The sequence below is a fragment of the Camelus ferus genome, chromosome 3 (assembly GCF_009834535.1).
Source record: "Camelus ferus isolate YT-003-E chromosome 3, BCGSAC_Cfer_1.0, whole genome shotgun sequence".
NCBI classification, from domain to species: Eukaryota; Metazoa; Chordata; class Mammalia; order Artiodactyla; family Camelidae; genus Camelus; species Camelus ferus.
The window spans coordinates 104,935,422-104,955,421 of NC_045698.1; the positions used below are offsets into that span (position 1 = coordinate 104,935,422).

The 20,000-nt window shown below is 43.0% G+C and overlaps 1 protein-coding gene across 12 annotated transcripts in view; it reads right to left on the reverse strand.

The window, feature by feature from the left end:
- SH3TC2 (SH3 domain and tetratricopeptide repeats 2) overlaps positions 1-20,000 on the reverse strand; it is a 62,708-nt gene that overhangs the window by 11,449 nt on the left and 31,259 nt on the right. For all 12 annotated transcript variants that reach the window (XR_004318790.1, XR_004318791.1, XR_004318787.1 and 9 more), the window contains exons 10-13: positions 17,339-17,380; positions 15,517-17,214; positions 15,230-15,410; positions 2,190-2,340 (exon numbers count right to left, since the gene is read on the reverse strand). Coding sequence is in view for 6 of the 12 variants with exons in the window: in XM_032477053.1 (XP_032332944.1) it covers positions 2,190-2,340; positions 15,230-15,410; positions 15,517-17,214; positions 17,339-17,380 (2,072 nt within the window). In the remaining 6 variants the exon portion in view is untranslated. The remainder of the gene's footprint in view (positions 1-2,189; positions 2,341-15,229; positions 15,411-15,516; positions 17,215-17,338; positions 17,381-20,000) is intronic.

Here is a 20,000-nt window from a genome sequence, read left to right on the forward strand (position 1 = left end):
AAAAATCAGTAAATAATGGCACAGAAATTCAGCCGTAAAAACTGACAACATAACGCCATTTGCAGCAACATGGATGTTCCCAGAGAATGTCATTCTAAGTGAAGTAAGCCAGAAAGAGAAAGAAAAATACCATATGAGATCGCTTATATGTGGAATCTAAAAAAAAAAGAACATAAATACAAAACAGAAACAGACTCACAGACATAAATACAAACTTGTGGTTGCCAAAGGGGTGGAGGGTGGGAAGGGACAGACTGGGATTTCAAAATGTAGAATAGATAAAGAAGATTATACTGTATAACACAGGGAAATATATACAAGATCTTATGGTAGCTCACAGCGAAAAAGAATATGACAATGAATATACGTATGTTCACGTATAACTGAAGAATTGTGCACTACACTGGAATTTGACACAGCACTGTAAAATGACTATTATTAAATTTTAAAAAATTAAATAAATAAATAGAAATATCATACAAAAAAAAATAATGGCACAGAGGTATCTGAATATGGCAAAACCATAAACTTGACGTATAAATGACTGAAGTTTGGAAAACAGTGATCTCATTCAATACCTACACTTTCCAGATGGAGAAACTGAGGCTCAGAAAGAATAAGGAGCTTTCAAATTCACATCAATAGTTAGTGGCAAACAAGTGCTAGTGTCCTTTACCCCATTACCCTTCTCCTGGCCCTTATGATCTCCTTATAACTCAAGCAAGCTACCTCACATCACACCCAAACAAAATGTGATGAGGAAGCAGTACAGGACCTCAAATAGCCTTAGGGAGAGAACAGCTCACCTTGGTGGAAATGAGTGCAGAAGCGCAAGTCAGGTGGCAGCCTAGAGTTGGAGGGCGGGGACTAGTTCTGATCAGTGAATCCCTGGCGCAAGACCCCTCAGTTATTTTTATTGCATATGCAGTTACACAGAGATAGTGAGTTGGAATCCTGGAGACAGTTCTGCCCAAGCAGTGAAAAACCCCAAAAGCTCCCTCTGGACCTCGTCTGCCAGGGAGTGAAAGGCAAGACTGAATTGTCTGCATTCTGATAATTCTTCCAGCTCTAAAATCCCAAGGCAGAATACAGTCTGCGAGTGAAAGCTTTAAGTCACATCGCTGGTGTGCAGGTTTCCCCACTCACTAGCTCTATTACTTCAGGCAAGCTCCTCAGCCTCAGTGAGACTCATCAGTCACACGGGAATTTCAGCAGAAACTGCTGCCGCATTTTAGTGAGGATTAAACTACATCACGCATGCGAAGTGCTCAACAAAGTCTCCTGTGCATAGTAAGCCTTCAATCAATGTTATACAACCATTTTTAAGTCTTGGTGGAAGTGAATTTGTGTGAGTGTAAGTAACAGAGTAAGGGTAAGTAAAAGGGGAGAAAATGAGAAATAAGAAGGAGAAAAGATAACAGGCATATTTTTGACGGAAGAAATCTTCTTATATGCCATCACAATGTCAGTATTGTGCACGTAACAGCAGTGATGATGATGATGAAATACTGTTTACTAAGCATTTACTAGGTCCCAAGCACTTAGTAAATGCTTATAGATGCATATGTGTTTACTGTGCAAATGTTACACCTAATCTTTCCCAGAGGTAGCTCCACCCATGAAGAAACTGAGCCCAGAGAGCTCATGTAGCAAGCTTACGGTCACACAGTTCATAAGCGATGGCCTTGTGATTTGATTCCAGGCCTTTCTTTCTGCAAAGCCCATGCCCTTAATCACTACACTATGCCATATCTCAGATATTAAAGGTATGCAAGCAAAAAAAATCATAAAAGAACAACAATGTTAACACCCAACATACAACAACCTTGCCTCAAACTGCAGCAAAACTCTGAAGTCGAGATGTGTATCGAGTTTTGGAAAGAGAGATAAAACTGACATGAGAGATGAGCAAGCCTCCCACCACGTTCTTTGAGAGCTCACACATGCACGTGGGATCTGCCTCTTGTGTGAGTCTCTGTATGAGTGTGAGTGTGTTCACTGCCGCTTGTGTTCAGCCTGCCAGACTGCCCTGGTTTCCATCTCGTGTCCAGGGAGCAGCCCAGGGTTGACTGTCCCTCCAAGGACTGGCAAAGACACCACGTCTCCCTAGTTCCAGCTGACCCCTCCGGAGGGTAAAGCTGCCTCCCCCCACTGCCCAGGTCAGCAGATGAGCTCTGCCGGAGGCCTACCTGCAAGTACAGCTCCACCAGTTCATCTTCTTGCATGAGGTAGTGGAGTCGCCCAGCCCCAAGCCAAGCCTCAGCGGCCTTGTCTTTCTCCCCCAGGTCGATGAAGATACGCAGACTCTCCTTGATGCAGGTGAGGGACCTCCTGAGGGACCTGGGGGAAACATGGGTTCATAGAATGTGAGGGTTCAAAGGGGCCCTGAGTCACTCAGCAGAGGAGGAAAAACATTGTTTCAAATCACACAGGGAGACCAGGGACTGATATGAATCCTGGGTCTGTCTCAACCAGCTGTGTGACCTTGAGAGAGTGCAGAACCTCTCTGTGCTTCAATTCCCTATCTGTACAATGGGATATAACTCTACCTGGCTCAGAGGATCATTGTGAGGATCAAATGAGATAGAGTCCTTAGAAGAGTGCCCTCCATAGAGTAAGCACTTGATAAATGTTTAAATGTTAGTTATCACTGCTATTATTACTGGCCCACAGTCCATTCATCTTTCAGCTACACTACAACATTTTTTTCATAAGCACCTAACACAGTGGATACCAAATGTATATTTATTGAATAAATGTACAAATGAATGACCATAGTGGTAACTAAATTGTCAAAAAGATTGTGAAGTTTGCAGAAGGAGAAAAATCAAAGAAGGGCAAAAGTTTTGGTGTTTAATGGAGTACTCTTTAACTTTCTGGAAATTGTGTAGAAAACTCTTCCCCCACGTCAAGGATTAATGAAGAAGGGAGGCATAGGTAATGCAGGCTGCACAGGTTCAGAATTCTAGAACAAGAAGGAGCACTGAGCACCATCTAGATAGTAGTCTCAATTCCAGCAGCAGTTAGAATCATCCAGAAGCCCTTTACAATGCAGACACAGGCAAAGTCACCAATGTGTGGACATGACAAGCTAGCCTACACTCTAGGGATGTGGCTAAAGGACCAGGATTTTGTCAAGGTCCTTACTAGTCACTATTGTGACTCTATTGTGCAGCTTGGGTTGAGACTCTCCCCTGATCTTATAGACAAAACCAGTCCCAGAGATGGGAAGTGGCTTGCACAAGGTTTTACACACCGATCCTGTTTCTTGCTCTGTTTCTCTTTATTACCATTTGCTGTTCTGGGAGACCCTTGGGCTATGGTCATTTTCTCCAGGTCCCCAAGGAGCAAGATTTGGGGTATTACAGAGGGGTAAACTCACAGAGCAGGCATTGGATCCTGGACATTTTCTCTCTGAGGTCACTACGACTGAACAGAGAGGATGTCAGTATTCCTCTCCAGGAAAAACCCCACGGGGAAAGGCAGGACTTAGAAAGACCCAGCTGCTCACACAGCATTCTCAGGACTCCATGTGCATGGGTTTTCCAAAGACCAAGGCCTCCACCAAGACTTCACCTGATCCACAGCTCCAGTAAAACACAAGTGCCTTATGGTCTAAAATTGGGAAGTGGTCTCCAGCTTCCTTGGTTCTTTCTTATCGCCACTCACTACCAGTGGCTATACTGTTTCACCCACCAGATGAGCCACTGGCTTGGCCTGGAATGGCCCAGCACCCTGAGTCCTCCAGCCACCAGCTGCAGGCTCTAAGTGTGACAAAGCTCCCAAACCAAAGAAGAAAGGAGCACAGCGGGTGGAACAGCATCGATTCAGTCTTGAACCCAAGTCTCATACATTTCTGGGCCAGCGACACCTGGGCCCTGCCATGGTATTGCCTCTCCTCCAACTCTCAGTCTACTCTTTTTCTCATTTGTCCTGCTCCCAGGGTTTAGTCTCTATGGTTGAGTCTTTGTTTCTTCCTTCCTGCCTGGACATCAGCCATGAGCCCATGGCCAGGTGATGACAATGCACCTACATTCCCAGACTTCCTCCTACCAACCCCTGCTGGGGTTTTCCAGATCCCTGCCTTGCCTAGATCAATGCCTGACCTCTGGCCAGATCCCAGCTTCAACTAACTGGTCTTGTGCTGTTTCCATAATAAGAACTGCCACTCACCAGGGGCTGACCCTGTGCCAGGTGTTGAGATATAAAGTTTCAGTACATATTCTCTCATTTAATCCTCATAGAAACCCAATGAGAATTCTTAGCCCACTTTGTAAATAAAGAAACCCAGTGAGTTTTTTTTAAACTTATCCAAGTTCATATTGCACACTTCTAAAGCGTCATGTTAAGCTCTCTGCTGTTTTGTCCTGTAATAATGACAATGACAGTAACAGCATGTGCTAGGGGCTATACACACACAATCCTCTCTAATCATCACAGGAGCACTAAGGGAGCAGTACTATTATTATCTCTGTTTACAAATGGGAAAAATGAGGCTTTGAAGGGTAAGTGACATGGACCAGGTAATAATCCCTGCTTAAACCAGGATCTAACCCTGACAATCGGACCCCAGAGTCCCACACACACCCTCAAGCAGTGCTCAGTATCTGTCCTAGAAATCAGCTTTGTGAAGGCTTTTGCTCCACTTTAAAAATCTCAAAGTTTTGAAGCACATAAGCTACCTCAAGCCTTGAACAAAGTGTCCTCATTTGCAAAAGCTAGGTGGTGATATATATCCTAGCCTTGTGACCAAATGAGAACATGTCAGCAAAGGAAATTCTTTCCTTGGTTAGGATTCCAGAAATGTTACGGATTAGTTGTATCAGCTATAGTGAAAACCAAATGTTGAAGCATTTCTCCTTCAGTTCCATAGGATTTAGAAGGATCAAGATAAGAATAAAAGCCAGGAATAATGACTTCTAGGCTCCTATTGTACTGAGATGCAAAGAATCATTGTTTTGTAAAGACCTGTTGCATACAAGGCATTTTTTCTTTCCAAAAAATAACACGTACATCCTTTATGGCACTGAGCACCATTTATGTGATACCTTGGGTGATTATGTACATAATGTCTGTTTCCTGAACTAGAAGACAAGCATTGTGAGCTCAGGGACTGTATCTCATTTGTACAGCTTTTAGCAGTGTCTGGGCCATAGGAAGTACTCAGCAAGTTATTTGTTGAATCGATCCAATTGGGCCACAAAGTTTTCGTGGACCCCACCTGGTTCAGCTCTAGAGCTCAGTCTGTAGACAGCCGATCGTATAGTCTGTGTTGTGCCACCTGGAAACAGAAGGCAAGACCCTCTAAAGACCTCTCTCACTGAGAGACTGAAAAACTTTATCAAAGCAGATTCTGTAGTTATCACCCTGGAGACAGAGAGAGCAAGACTCAGAAGGTATTGAACAGACAGACAGCAAAGTGTGCCATGGCAAAATCCTGAAGGCTGAGCCAAAGTTTTCATCATCTGCTTGCCTTTCCTTATTACCCATCACCAAATCCTAGAGAAAAACCTTTCAAATAGGAGGAATACAAATGAGTAGAAAGGCAGTATGGGTAATGAAAACCTCCTTAAATTGAGGAGTCAGGGATCTGCACTAATGCCATAAAACAGGTGGTATCAGTGTTAGAGCAGGCAGATAGCTAGATATAGCAGAGAAAGAGAGACGCCAAATGGCGGGAATAGACAGAAAAAAAGGAGGGGTACAGGCCAAATGGCAAGAAACCATACATTTTGTAAATTGCAAGGGTCCTCAGGCAGACAGAGAAAATCAGGAACCTCTGGACTGAAAAGAAATCACACATTTGGGCTGACAAGCGTCCTGCAGGCAAGCAAAGAAAGGTGGGAAAGGGCAGGAGTCTCCAGTGTCTGAATGTAACATTATGCTCATTATGCCCTCATTACAATAAAATTAGCCTTGCAGATTAGAAGTACCCATTATGCCGACACCATGATACTTCTGATCCAGACTAAATAAGGACAAAAATCCCTCTTCCCCTCAGGAAAGTGGAGTTGGGATGGAAATCAGGGAATACAACCCCAAACCCTTCCCTCCCCAATGAATATTCCACCCATTCATTTTGACACCCTATGTAACCAACTTGCCAAAGAAACTCAGCACAGCTGCTCACCCAAGCCTACCTGCTCTCTCTCCGAGAGTGTACTATCTATCCCTTAATAAATCCTCACTTTACTTTAACTTCCAAGTCGCTGAATTCTTTCTGCGACAAGAACCTAATCGCCAGCAACATAAGCAGTCTAGACCCTCTGTAGCAGGCAGGGGTCACAACAGAAAACAAATGAGGCCGTTCTCATCCATACAATTCTGAGAGGTTTCACCATATAGTCATCTACATCTGTTGCTTATGGAGAGTGAAAATTATTGTCTGAGCCGGCAGAATACATACAGAGTAGTTAAGAGCACTCACTCTAGGCAAAGGGTTGGCAAACTATGACCCATGAGCCAAATCCAGCCTTCCACCTGCTTTTGTAAACAAAGTCTTAGGGGAACACAGACACATTCATTTACACATTATTTATGGTTGTCTTAACGCTACAACTGCATAGTGGAGTACTTGTGAGAGAGACCACATGGACAGAAAGCCTAAAACATTTACTATCTGACGTTCATTAAAAAGTTTGCTGACTCCTATTCTAGACACAGACTGGGTATAAATCTCTGCTGTGTGCCTTCGTGCAAGTTACTTTGCTTCTTTAGCTCTCAATTTATACAACTCTTTCTCCCTCATATGGTTATCCTGAGATTGCATATTGTTTGGTAATCAGTGCATGCTTACTGAACACCTTCTGTTACTATTATGAGCACCATTTTCACTACAGATGCTGACTGTGCTCGTCCTGCAACCACTGACCCCTACCCAACCTCCCATCCCCTCCTAGGGGTCAGACTGGATTCTTCTCTCTCCTTTAATACATACACTCAGAGAAACACCAAACTCGGTCTGTTAAACAGAATGTCTTTCAAATGTGTCCTCACTTTTCCATTGCTATGGCTATTCCCTTGGCCCCAGATGCTATTCTTTTACACTTCTTTACTTTTCAAAATCTTTCTTAACCCTCAAGGGCATCTTCAAATGCTACCACCTTCACGAAGCTTTCCCTGACAGATCTCCCAACCCTCAGCTGAAAACATTCGTTCCTCTCCCTCCAAACCTGCCCCTGCAGATGTCCACCACCTCACCCATGAACATTTCCTGCCTTTTCCTGCTACGGCTTTGAGCTTTGTAAGAATGGAAATTCCATGGGGGGGAGTTTAGTTGAAAAAAATGTGTCCATTACATCAAAACTCACTTAATAAGTTCCTCCTAGAAATCAGTGCCAGGAAAAAATTTTCTTCAACAGATACATTTGTTTATGTTCTTTAATCAGACAGTGAGAACCTCGTATGGTTTTTCCCTTTTTACCTCAGCTACCAGGAAGCTTACAGCTCAATTACAGTAACCACCTCCAGGTGCATGGAAACACCTGTTTATCTATGTCTGTTAGCTGGTCTTTGTTCTTTTTTTTTCATGAGGGCTTTGTAGAAGTAGGTGATTTATACATGCTAAATAAATATAGCATTATAGCAATGTTCTCCTTGATGAAATGAGCATCCCGCAAAGGGATAACCACTTTATGTTTGCAGAGGTTTCCTCTTACACCTAGGGCACTTCCCATCTTCCTCTTAGTATCACTCTTGTTAGTGGGAAAGCAGGAAAAGTGGATGTTTATTTCCTCCCAATTACACAAATAAAAATCTCATATCTTAGAATTACAGAATATTAGAATTAAAAAACTCTAATCTGGATCCACTTTCAGAACAATAAATTAAGGACCTCCAAAAATCAATCTCCCATAAAAGCTATGAGAACACTGGCAAAAATTGCCACAACCAAATTTTTCAGAACTCTGGAAATTAACTTGCAACTATTCAGGGAATGGTTATTGAAGAACAACAGTTGAATCATGTTAAGAATAGTGAGTTCTGTTGCTTTTTAACTTGCTCTAGGGGCATCTTCTCTCCCCAGCTTTGTGGCAGCCTTAAAAGGTAAAAGTCTCTTAATTGTGGTAGCTGGAAAAACAAGCAGCCTAGTAACCACTGGAAGGGGCACGATGAGTTTGGAATTCCCCAGCATTCTAATCCCAAGTAATTGTCACTATTTTACCTGCCTGGAAGTTCCCTCAAAGCCTCCACTCTGAAGGCTTGTTTTATTTAAATTAACTCAGAGCACGCTCAGTTTAAAACACTCTTTTCCCTGGGGTGTTTGTCCCAAAAGATCAGCAGCAATTGTTTAACACTGCTGCTGCGTGAGGTGGTGAAAACATTTGGAGCAAACAAGAAGCTGACAAATTAAATAAATAAATAAATAAATAAATAAATAAATAAATAAATAAAAGGAAAAATTGGAAATGAAATGTCTATAGGAGACTTTGAAAAGCTGCAACATAATCCCAAGAATCTAGAAGACCACACATGTTCAAAACTGTGTGCATGCCCAGGAAACACCTAAGCTTGTTATAAATTAAGGTATCCGTTATAACCCCCAGGGTAACCACTAAGAAAATAGGTGAAAGAAATATAGTAAAAGAAATGACAAGGAAGTTAAAGTGGCACAATAGAAAATATCTGCTTAACACAAAAGAAGGAGGAAGAGGAGGAATTTTCAAAAGATACGATACATTAAAAAAAAACAGCAAAATACATAAATCCTACCTTACCAGTAGTTTCATTAAATGTAAATGGACTGAATCTAAAAAAGTGATACAAATGAACTTATTTACAAAATAGAAACAGACTCATATAGAAAAAACAAATTTATGGTTACCAAAGGGGAAAGCAGGGGGAGGGACAAATTAGGAGTTTGAGATTTGCAGATACTAACGACTATATATAAAACAGATAAACAACAAGGTCTTACTGGATAGCACAGGGAACTATATTCAATATCTTGTAATAGCCTATAATGAAAAAGAATACATATATGTATGTATATATATATACATATATGACTGAATCACTATGCTGTACAGCAGAAACTAACACAAAGCTGTAAATCAACTATATGTCAATATAAATAAATAAATAAATAAATTGACTACTTCACTCAAAAGACAGATTGGCAGGATGGACTTTTTAAAAGAAAATAGCAAAAATTATGATTCAACTATATGCTGTCTATAAGAGACAACACTTTAGATTCAAAGACACAAATAGATAAAAAGCATGGAAAAAAGATAAACCACCAAAAAAACCTCCAAAAAAAGTACAGAGTGACTATACTATTATCAGATGAAAATACCAAACCTGTCACTAAAGACAATGAAGAAAAGTTTATGATAAAAGAGTTATTCTGTTAGGAAGACATAAAAATTAGAAACATAATGCACCTAAAAATAAAGCCTCAAAATATATGAAATAAAAGCCGACAGAACTGAAAGGAGAAATAGACAATGCAACAATCATACCTGAAGATTTCAACATCCCACTTTTAATAATGGATAGAACAACTAGACATAAGAACAAAAAGAAATAGAAGACTTTAACTATGAATCAACTAGACCTAACAGACATTTATAATAAGACTACAACGAGTGGCAGAATACACATTCGTCTCAAGGGTACAGGGAACATCCCCTAGAAAAGACCGTATGTTAAGACTTTCTCAATAAATTCAGGCCTTCTCAACAAATTCAAAAGGAAATCATACAAAGGATGTTCTCCCACCATAATGGAATGAAATCAGAAACTGATAGCATAAGGAAACTTGGGGAATTTGCAAATATGTGAAAATTAAACAACACTCCTATATAACCAGGAGGTCAAAAAAAAAATCACAAGGGCTATTATAAAATACTTTGAGATGCATGAACACAAAGATACAACATATCAAAATTGGAGCGAACAGAGTGAAAGCAGTGCTCAGAGAAAAACTTACAGCTGTAAGTATGTATATTAAAAAAGAAGAAAGATCTCAAGTCAATAACCTAACATTCCAACTTAAGACACTTGGGGAAAAAAAAAAAGAGCAAAGTAAACCCAAAGCCAGAAGAATAAAGAAAAATAATAATTCAGAAAGAAAATGATGTAGAGGATAGAAAAACAATAGAGAAAATCAATAAAATCAAAAGTTGGTTCCTTTAAAAAGATTTTTAAGAGGCAAATCTTTGGTTATTCTGACCAAAAAGAATAAGACAACAGACTAGGAACTAAAGTGGGGACATTACCACTAACAGAAATAACTACAGAAATAAAAAGAATACACATAAAAGTCAACTGTATTTCTAACTCTGTCAGTGAATAATCTGAAACTGAAATTAAGAAGACAATTCCATTTACTATAGCATCAAAAGTTACTTCAGAATATTTAGCAAAAGAAGTGCAAAAGTGATATTCTAAAAACCACAACACACTTGAAAGGGATTAAAGCATGTAAATGAAAAGACATCCCAGGTTCATGAACTGGAAGGCATGATATTGTTAAGATGGCAATACTACCCAAACTGATCCACAGATTCAACATTATCCCTATTAAAACCCAGCTAGCTTCTTTGCAAAAACTGAAAATTTCATATAGAAAGACAAGAGGCCCAAAATAGCAAAACAATCTTGAAAAAGAATAACAAGTTTGGAAGACTCATGCCTCCCAATGTAAAACTTACCTTGAAGCTATAATAAACACAATATGTAGTCTAGACATATAGATCTATAGAATAGAATTTAGCACCCAGAAATAAACCCTTACATTTATGGTCAATTGATTTTAAACAGGGTGTAAAAGACATTCAATGGGGAAAAATAATTTTTTTAACAAGTGGTACTTGGGCAACTGGATATTCACACAAAAGTATGAAACTGGACCCCTACCTCATACCATAATCAAAAATTAACTCAAAATGGCTGACTGACCCAAATGTAAGAGCTAAAACTACAAAAGTCTAAGAAGGAAGCAAAGGGGTAAATTTTGTGACCTTGGATTAGGCAATGTTTTTTTTTTTAGGTAGATAAACTGAGCTTCATCAAAATTAAAAACATTTGAGCTTCAAAAGATGCCATCAAGGAAGTGAAAAGAAAACATGGATTGGGAAAAATATTTGCAAATCATACATCTGATAAGAGATTTTTACCAAAGTATATACAGAACTCTCCCAACTCAACAATTAAAAGACAACACGATTAAAAACTGGACAAATGATTTAAATAGACATTTCTTCAAAGAAGATACAGAAATGACCAGTAAGCACATGAAATGAAGCGCAACATCTTAGTCATTAGGAAAAAGTAAATCAAACCCACAATGAGATGTCACTTCATACCTGATGGCTAAAATAAACAGATGGACAATAACAAGTGTTGGTGAGAACGTGAGAAACATTAGAACCCTCAAATATTGCTAAGGGGAATGTAAAATTGTGCACCTACTTTAGCAGTTCCCCAGTTTATATATAGCAGTTTATATATAGAGAGACGATATGACCCTGAAATTCCACTCCTAGGTACATACTCAAAGAGTCGGAAAAATATATTCAAACAAAAACTTGTTCACAAATGTTCACAGCAGCATTAGTCATAACAGCCACAAAGTGGAAACAATTCATGTTTACGAACTTACGACTAGATAAATAAATGTGACACATCCTTCAGTAGACTATCACTCAGAAGAAAAAGGAATGAAGTACCGATACATATGACACCATGGATAAACTTTGAAAACATTACCCTAAGTCAAAGAAGCCAGTCCCAAAGGGCCGTATCTTGTATGATTCCATTTACATGAAACGTTCAGAACAGGCAAATCCATAGAGACAGAAAGTAGATTATAGTGGTTGCCAGGCTAGGTGGGGGTTGATTAATGAGGACTGACTACTGATGGGTATAGGGTTTCTTTTGGGAGTTATGAAAATATTCCAAAATTAGATAGTGGTGATGGTTACGAAACTCGGTGAATATGCTAAAAATCACTGAATTGTATACTTACAAGACTCAATTTATGTTATGAAGACTCAATTTATGTTATATGATTGTATCTCAATAAACTGCTATAAAGAGCTCATTTCAGGACATTATTCTGTAAGATTCCTGAGTAGCCGGCCTGTGCTTGAATATTTGTAATTTTGACACACTCACTCTCATATAGGGTAGACTGCTCCATTATCGGACAGTTCTTTTGAAAATTGTTCTCCTGACCATCTAACCATTGAATTCCTCACTACCCATCACAGTACCCAATACATCAAAAGGATTCATATAGTAGGATGAAATTTTGAATCATTGCATAGTGACATTTTTAAATGAAAAAAACAAATAACAGCAGAATGTATCATATAACAAATTTTATCAGATCCCATTTAACTAAAAAGTGCATATTATTTATACCTAATGTATATTTAATATGGAGAATATATATCATATATAATCTTTCATACATATGGAATATTCTTGATGGATATTTAAAAATCTGTAAGTAGTTACTTCCGAAGAGGCTTAGGGAAAGGCAAGTTGGGAGGGGATCTTTACTTTTCAGCTATAACCTTCAATACTGGTTTAATATTTTTTTTTACCATAAGCAAACATAATAGAATTTTAAACAACTTTAGAAAAAAAAACTTATTTTTGACTTGGGTAGAAATCTCCAATATTTTAATTCACTATCTGGTATCTACCTCTTTGTGAGTGCAAACTCTCCAAGAATAGACCCACTGTGTTCTGTAGCTAATATTCTGTAGGCAGGTTCTAAACAGGCTGCTGGTAAGGGCATCTGAGGTTCCAGTAACAGTAGTCTGAGAACTGTAACTGTCACTGAAGATCAGAAAGCCTGCCTTCAAGTTGCAAGCACCTTTTCCCCCTTACCTGAACCCTGAGCAAGAAACCAAGGGCAAACTTCCTCATTCTCTGTTTTAATCTTCTCTCAGACAGCCAAATCAGCTGCAGCTCAGGGCTGTGAGCTAGTGGACAAAATAACTAATTAACTAACTACTTGGCTGACCACACAACTGCGTGGTATATGTGTCCTCTATGCCAAGTTCTGTGCTAGACACAACATCTGCCCACATCAAATTTACAGTCACTATATCAAGACCTTCTGAAGCTACTGCAGAGTCTTTCAAAGCCCCAAAAGCTTAGGTCTCTGATCTAAAAGGCCCTTTAGAAGGCCCACAACTTTAAGAATATGCCCCTCAAATTCAAGATTCTTTGGAAGCTGCAGGAATTCTGGTACTAATAGGGCTATTGCCAGCATCAACATAGCATAGCTGGCTGGTCCTAGACTCAACATTTAAAACCGGAAGGCACCTCATTCAGTTTAACCTTATAAATGGAGTAACCAAAAGGAGAACTGACTTGTTTGAGGACAGGTCACTAGCTCATGGCAGGCCCAGGTTTCCTGTTCCTAATCCAGTTTTGGCCACTCCCCTCCCAGCTCCGTGGCTTCCGACTTCCTCCAGCCACTTCTTGGACCAACTGCAGCCCCACTCCTTCGCCGCTCTCTTCTGTCCCCATTACCAAAGAAATCCAGCGATCGTTCACACTGCCTTTGGTAAGGCTTCTGCACTCTGTGTTGACAGCATCCAGGGCTTGCTCTCTGGCTTCCCCCCTTAGGATTTCAGTGGTTTTTGATGACTGGAGGTGAGAGGGAGGCTGTGCGCAAAGGATGGCAATGGGGTAGGTGATTAATCACTGGGAACAGTGATTAATCCAAGATTGAGCTTGCATAGAGGGAGGGGTGGCAATAAACCTGACACATACTTGCCACTCATGCTTCAGTCCCTTAAAAGCCAACTATCCCAAAGTGCATTCCCACAATGCCTCACCATGAATACGACTATTTCATCTCTAAGGTTAATTCAAGCCTGCCTTCTGGATCTGCTCCAGAACCATCCAAACTCCTAGGGGGTCCTAAATTGAAGTAGGGTGGGGCCAGGGCCAGGCCTCCTGTTACCTCACAGGCTACAAGGATCCAAAACTCCCTTCTTGGGACTAAAGGCAACAGGAGGTTTGGAAGACCCCTGATTCTTGTAAGAGATGGAAGAGGTGAAGGATAGAGAGATAAAGTGGAGGACAGAAAAAAGAAAAAGACAAAGATTTAATTATCTGATTATCTGTGATCTGATTTATCAGGTGCCCAAGGTTACTAGTTGTTTAGAACAGCAAAAATTGTCATTCAAACAGCTTCTCCACAATTGACTCTCTGCTCAACACTAGTGATTATGCCTGCTCTGTTAGAAGTCATTCATAATTATGAATACAATGCTGCAATGCTAATCTGTTGCAAAGTGAAACTAAGTATCTTGCAAACCATGCAGAATTTAATGGAATCAATTAAAGGCTTGTCTGAGAGCAGAACGGAAGGCCATGCCACCAGCAAAGGAGGATCAGGCAGATTTGACCAGTGATAGAAAAGGGAAAATCAGCAAGAGATGGTAGGATGGTTCACCAGAGAAAAAGTTAAATATTAAAGAGTGAAAAGAAGCCTCTGGGTAATACAGTCAAGTTCTGGTATATTTTTTACAAAATTGAGTCTTTCTAAGAGGGTGCCAAAAAGTCAATCACAAAACAAAGAATGATTAACTGTGCTGTTACACAATTCTGCCAACACAATTAAGCTAAAAAGCCAACATTTCTTTTGTTGTATGTGAATTCTAAAACTCAGCGCATAGTTGCAATTATAACCTAGGCCTCTTAACTAAAATGTGAAAATAAACTTAGTTTCATCATTTCCAACTTCATTTTAAAGGTAAGGTTCCAATCAAAATTTAGTGTAAAATTTTACACCCCTGATTTCCATGGACTTATTTACTTTGTGTCCTTCTCTAACACCAATGGCCCTCAGATAAGGAAGACCTGAGGAATCTATGGTCCTCAGCATAACTGCCACCTCTCTATTTATGCACTGTCAGCTGTGGTCACATATGGGGTTGTTAAGGAAACACACAGGTGACTGTAACATCGCCAATATGACTGAGCCCTTCCCGCCTGTTAGGCACTGTTCCAAGTGTCCCATGTGCATTCACTGGTGAGGAATCCGAGGCACAGAGAAATATAAACACTTGCCCAAAGTCCCACAGCTAACAAGGGACGGGTGGCACTGGGTTTGCATCCTGTGTGATGGCTGCAGAGCGCGTGTCCTTTTCCACGATGCCATAAACATACCGTGTGCATTTGGCTTTGACTTCCTGAGGAAAACAATTTAAGGAAGAAAAGATGTTTCCAGGACCGGCCCTGAGCCTGGACTCACCTGGCAGTGTTTAGGTTCCGATACAGCTGCCCGAGGGACTCCAGCAGCCTCCCCTCCATCTCCCGGTCCCTGAGTTGCTGAGCGAGGGTCAGCCAGTGCTCGTGGTACGTAATGCATGCCTCGGGGTTTGGGGACACAGAGCTGTAGAAATGGCAGAGGGATTTGGTGACCTGAAGCTGACCTGAACATAAAGCAGGGACATGGATGAGATGACTGGAGGTAGACAAAGGCAAAACGTGCTCTAACACTCAGCTTTAAAGCGTCTCAGCAGCACAGGACATACTCACTCTTTAGGTGTCGATGCCTTAAGCCAAACAGCAATGCCATTTCATAACAAAAGCGGCCACTGGTCAGGTGGCGTCCATACACCTGGACTTGGGCCAACCAGAGAAGCACCTGTACTAACTCCATATCTGTCTCCATGCTGGCCTGGAGTTTAGAATACAGTTGCACAGCCTGCAGAAGATAGTCCCTGGCCGGCTGCTGAGTCCAGGACTTAAGGGTCAGGTGGCCAAGATTGGCCAAAGTCACTGCTTGGTTACGCACATCCCCCGCCTCCTGGGCTCTGTTCAAGGCCCGGAGGTAGCTCTTGGCTGCCTTATTCACCCGGCCTTCACCTTGAAGTGCAAGTCCCAGGAGGTTATGGACCACTCCCTTTTGGGTAACACTCTCTTTTTCCTTCAGGGAGTATAAGAGTGGCTCGAGGACGTCCAAAGCCTTCTTTGCCTGGCTGGCTAAGAGATAGGCCCATGCCAGGCAGAGAGAAGACTCAAAAGCTTCCTGCTCACTCAGCAGCTGGCTCAGCATCAAGGCTTGGCTCAGGTAGTGGATGGCACCATCAGGAGACCTGTGTTGGAGGTACACTTTGGACAGGATGAGACACAGGGCCCTCTGGGTGCTCCAGTCTGCCTGTTCCTCACAGGCAGCTAGCGCCTGCCTGAGTGCCGGGCAGGCCAGGGCAGAAACCTCACCCCAGCTTGGGGAGGGGATGCCAAGGAGCTTGGAGGCATTCTGGAGGACCAGGTGGACGTGCCAAATTGGAAGGGCCATCCCTTGGGTGCTCTGAGTACCACGTTGCCGGACAGAGGCCACTGCAAGGTGTGGCAGGTATTTCTTGTCATAGAGAAAGCTCAAGATGGTGGCTGCAGCATCCGAGGCAGGGGCGTGTCCGGAGAGGAGCTGCAGGCGCTCGGCGAAGGGCAGGACCTCATCATGCCGGCCAAGGCTTAGGAGCAATCGGGTGGCCAGGAAGCAAGCCCTGGCCTCCAGGGGGCAACTGCCCGACACGATGCCCTGTCTCAGCACATAGGCCACCACATCCAGCTCACTCTTGGCACTAGACTCACGATCAGGCAGGCAGGCCAACAGGACACCTGCCTTTTCCAGCAGGGCCGAGCCTTTATGCCTCAGCCTCTGCCTCAAATAGATGGCCGCCAAATTGATGTACAGAGCAGCTGCCAAGGATAGGTCCTCAAATGCCCCGTTGAGAATGTGGATGGCCTCCTCAAAGTACACCCTGGCCTGAGAGAGTTTGACCTTCCTGACACTCAGACGGCCCAGGAGGAAGCAGAGCCGGGCGTGGGCCCAGGTCATGTGGCTCCGCTTGGCCCACTTCCTTGAGGCCTCCAGGTAGGCCACGAGCTCATCCTCTTCAGAGTAGCTGTAAAAGGAAGATGTGAGGAAAGAGAAGGAAAAATCATAGAGGCTCTTAAAATGGTCAGCATAACCCTTGTGATCCAGAAAGGCCAATATGGGGGTGAAGTTCTCAGCCTCCTCCTCCTCCTGACAGGTGTTCAGGTCCATGAGCAGTTCTGGGTCATCGAGGTCATCAGGCTCTGGCAGGTGGTAGGTGTCTGAGGCAGCTGAAAGGAGCTCCTCCTCCAAGCTGGAGTCCTCGGAGCTGCTGGACTGTCTGGAGCCTACTGCCTGATGCTCCTCCCAGGCTCCGCCAGGCTGAGTGTCCTTGAAGACTTCGGGCTGGGATGCTGAAAGGGACAGGCAGAGTTGAGCAACCCTAAGTACCTGCAACTGCAGCGGCCAGGTCTTGGCAAGAGGACAGGATGCTGTCCAGCAGGACTGGAGGTCAGGTTTAGCATGATCTCTACTCACCACTCAGATCGTTTGGAAGATTCTGGATGGATTCAAACCCACCTGGATAGAGATGGAGGACAGACCTGTGTTAGGTCAGAATGGGCCAGCATGCCTATGCCTGCAGGTGTATCCCGCCCACTGGCCCCTTAGGAGACTCTGTGTTTAAGTTTCAGACCACCTGCTATCCCTAAAAAACTGGATTTCTCCCCCTTCATCATCAGGGCTGCAGTTACCTGAAGATTGTCTCGTTTAACCCACTCACTTTATAGCTGGGAACTGTAGTAGAAATGAGAACAGAGTCAGAGAAGAAAACCTGGAAACATGAGCTTTATGCCAAGAGGTGTGGGTATGGGGAGATGATGGAACCTGAAGGTCCGAATCTCTCAGTGAGTTTACGACAGCTGTGAACAGAACTCAAGGGCAGTGCACTTTGCGGCACGTGGCACTGCCTCTCATTTCATGTGTACAGCTCTCCTTCTTCCTTCCTCCATTCTTTCATCATCCATCCACTCAACAGACACTGATTTCTTGTGTACAAAGTGCTTTGTAAATTTGACTGGGCAGGTAACCAAATGTGAATAATGAAGAAAAGAAAGTAAAGAAGTATCTGTGGTTCCTAAGTTCTGTTCCTTGAAATACCTTGGTGGGATGAGGTGGAAGGAGGGAGTCAAGTAGTTTAGACATTTTGAGTTTGCGGTACTGGCAGGAGTTCTAGCAGAGAATGAAGTAGATCCATGGCCAAGAAGAGTTGAATCTTGCAAATATAGATTTGTGACCAACAGTAGGTCATAAGGAGTGGGTCAAAGTCCCAGGAGAAGCATTTGGAGGGAAAAGCAAAGCAGGATGGGGAGGTCTGGGGAGGGGGGATTTGTGAATGAGCTGGAGAAACTTCAGCATTTACTGGCAGATGGCAGCCAGGGAAGGAGACTGAAAAGGCACAGTCAGGAAGGAAAGAGGAGTCACGGAGACCAAAGCGCCTTGTGGTGCCACCACCTAATATCACAAAAATGAAATAAGATGAGGTGAGAACCAAGAAGATCTTGGGTCTGGCAGCAAAGCTGACCCCCTTGGCTAACGCAGCCACAGTGGAGCTTGTGGAGGTGAAGGCCAGATTCATGCTCCATAGGACACTAGCTGCTAGAGAGAAGATTCTACCTCTTCCTGGCAAAGAAGCCACAGCCAGATACCTGTGCCCCTACTCTGAGCTCTCCAGTGAACTTTGAGCGTAGCAGGGTTTTCCCCAAGTAAAGCCTCCACCTGCTCTTCTCTGGGTGGAGGCTTCTTTTGTGAGTGTAAGTGCAGATACTTGAGATCTGCAACCCCCAAAGGTCCTACAGCCAAACACAGCAGAACTGGAGAGCTGGGCTCTGGAGAGCAGTTCATGCACCTTTCCCTTGCCAACAATGAGGGACACATGCCAGTCTTACTGCAGCCATTTCTCTCCAGGCCAGGACCACTGAGAGCACAAATGGCACATGAGTTACCAAAAAAATGCTTCCTCTGGGAGGAAAAATTACAGACAAGCACTCTTCCCCAGGGCACAGGCCTTGGGGGAGCTGGGATTTAACAATACTGCTGGTTGCCTTGGTGCCAGGAACGGCCTGTGCAGCCATAAGGCATAGCCCTGCACTCCTGGTCTGTAGATAAGAGCAGTGCCTGAGACCTGCTCCTGGATCTCTTCTAACCATCAGATCAACAGTTGGCAAACTGTTGGATCCAAGTCTGCAACCGCCCCTGCCTTCAAGGCAAACCCCAAGTAGTCTTTGATTTTTCAGACCTGGGCTCTAGCCTACCAGGCTGTGGTCATCACTTCAGCTTCCTGGCTCAGTCTGGTGGGACAGTGTTATCTGCTTGTGGCAAAAAAGTGCTGCCAGGGCTGGTGCTGATCCCTGGGAGCGGTGCTCCTCACAAGCGTTTCTATGAATGGAGAAAGACTCCAACTTCCACCTCTGCTCCTGGGAGCTGAGTTCCTTCTGCAGAATCTCTGGCTCTACCCAAGAAATGCTCCCATCTAATCTGGCCACACAGGAGTGGACACATTACTACCACCACTGAAGAATGGGAGAAATAAGAATTCTTCCTCAAACCACTGTCAGTGGGTGAATGCACTTCTGGACACAGAGCGGCAGGCCCCTCCCAAAGTAAGGGAAAGGAGTGTCATTAGTTCAGTCAGTCATTCAGACACTGCTGAAAACTGTGCGAGGCACTGAGGACCCTCACTCCCCCAGGCTAACACACCAAACAGTCCAATGTCATTTTGTTTGTCTGGGGCAGTGTGGTGAAGCAGGGATTGTCTTGACTAGAAAATAGGGTAGGGCAGTTCTTATCCTGGCTCAGGCACTAATTCACTTGGGCCTCAGTCTCCTAATCTGTAAAATGAGAGGAGAAATCATCCCTCAGTATGTTTCCAGCTGCAATGGTCTATGGCCCCACCTTTATCATTAGAGCTAGTAGAGCTAGACCTACTTCAGCCCTAAAGGAAGACCTTCAGCCACAATTCAGGAAGCTTTCTTACCATGATTAGAATGGGAGACTCAACATGGCCAACCTCCCACACTATAACTGAGTTGATTTCATCACATCTCACACATCCTAGGCCGCCAGCCCCACACAATCCCAGAATCGTCTGAAATCTGAAGTGAAAATACTGCTAATCAAGTATGACCCAGGTCATCAACTG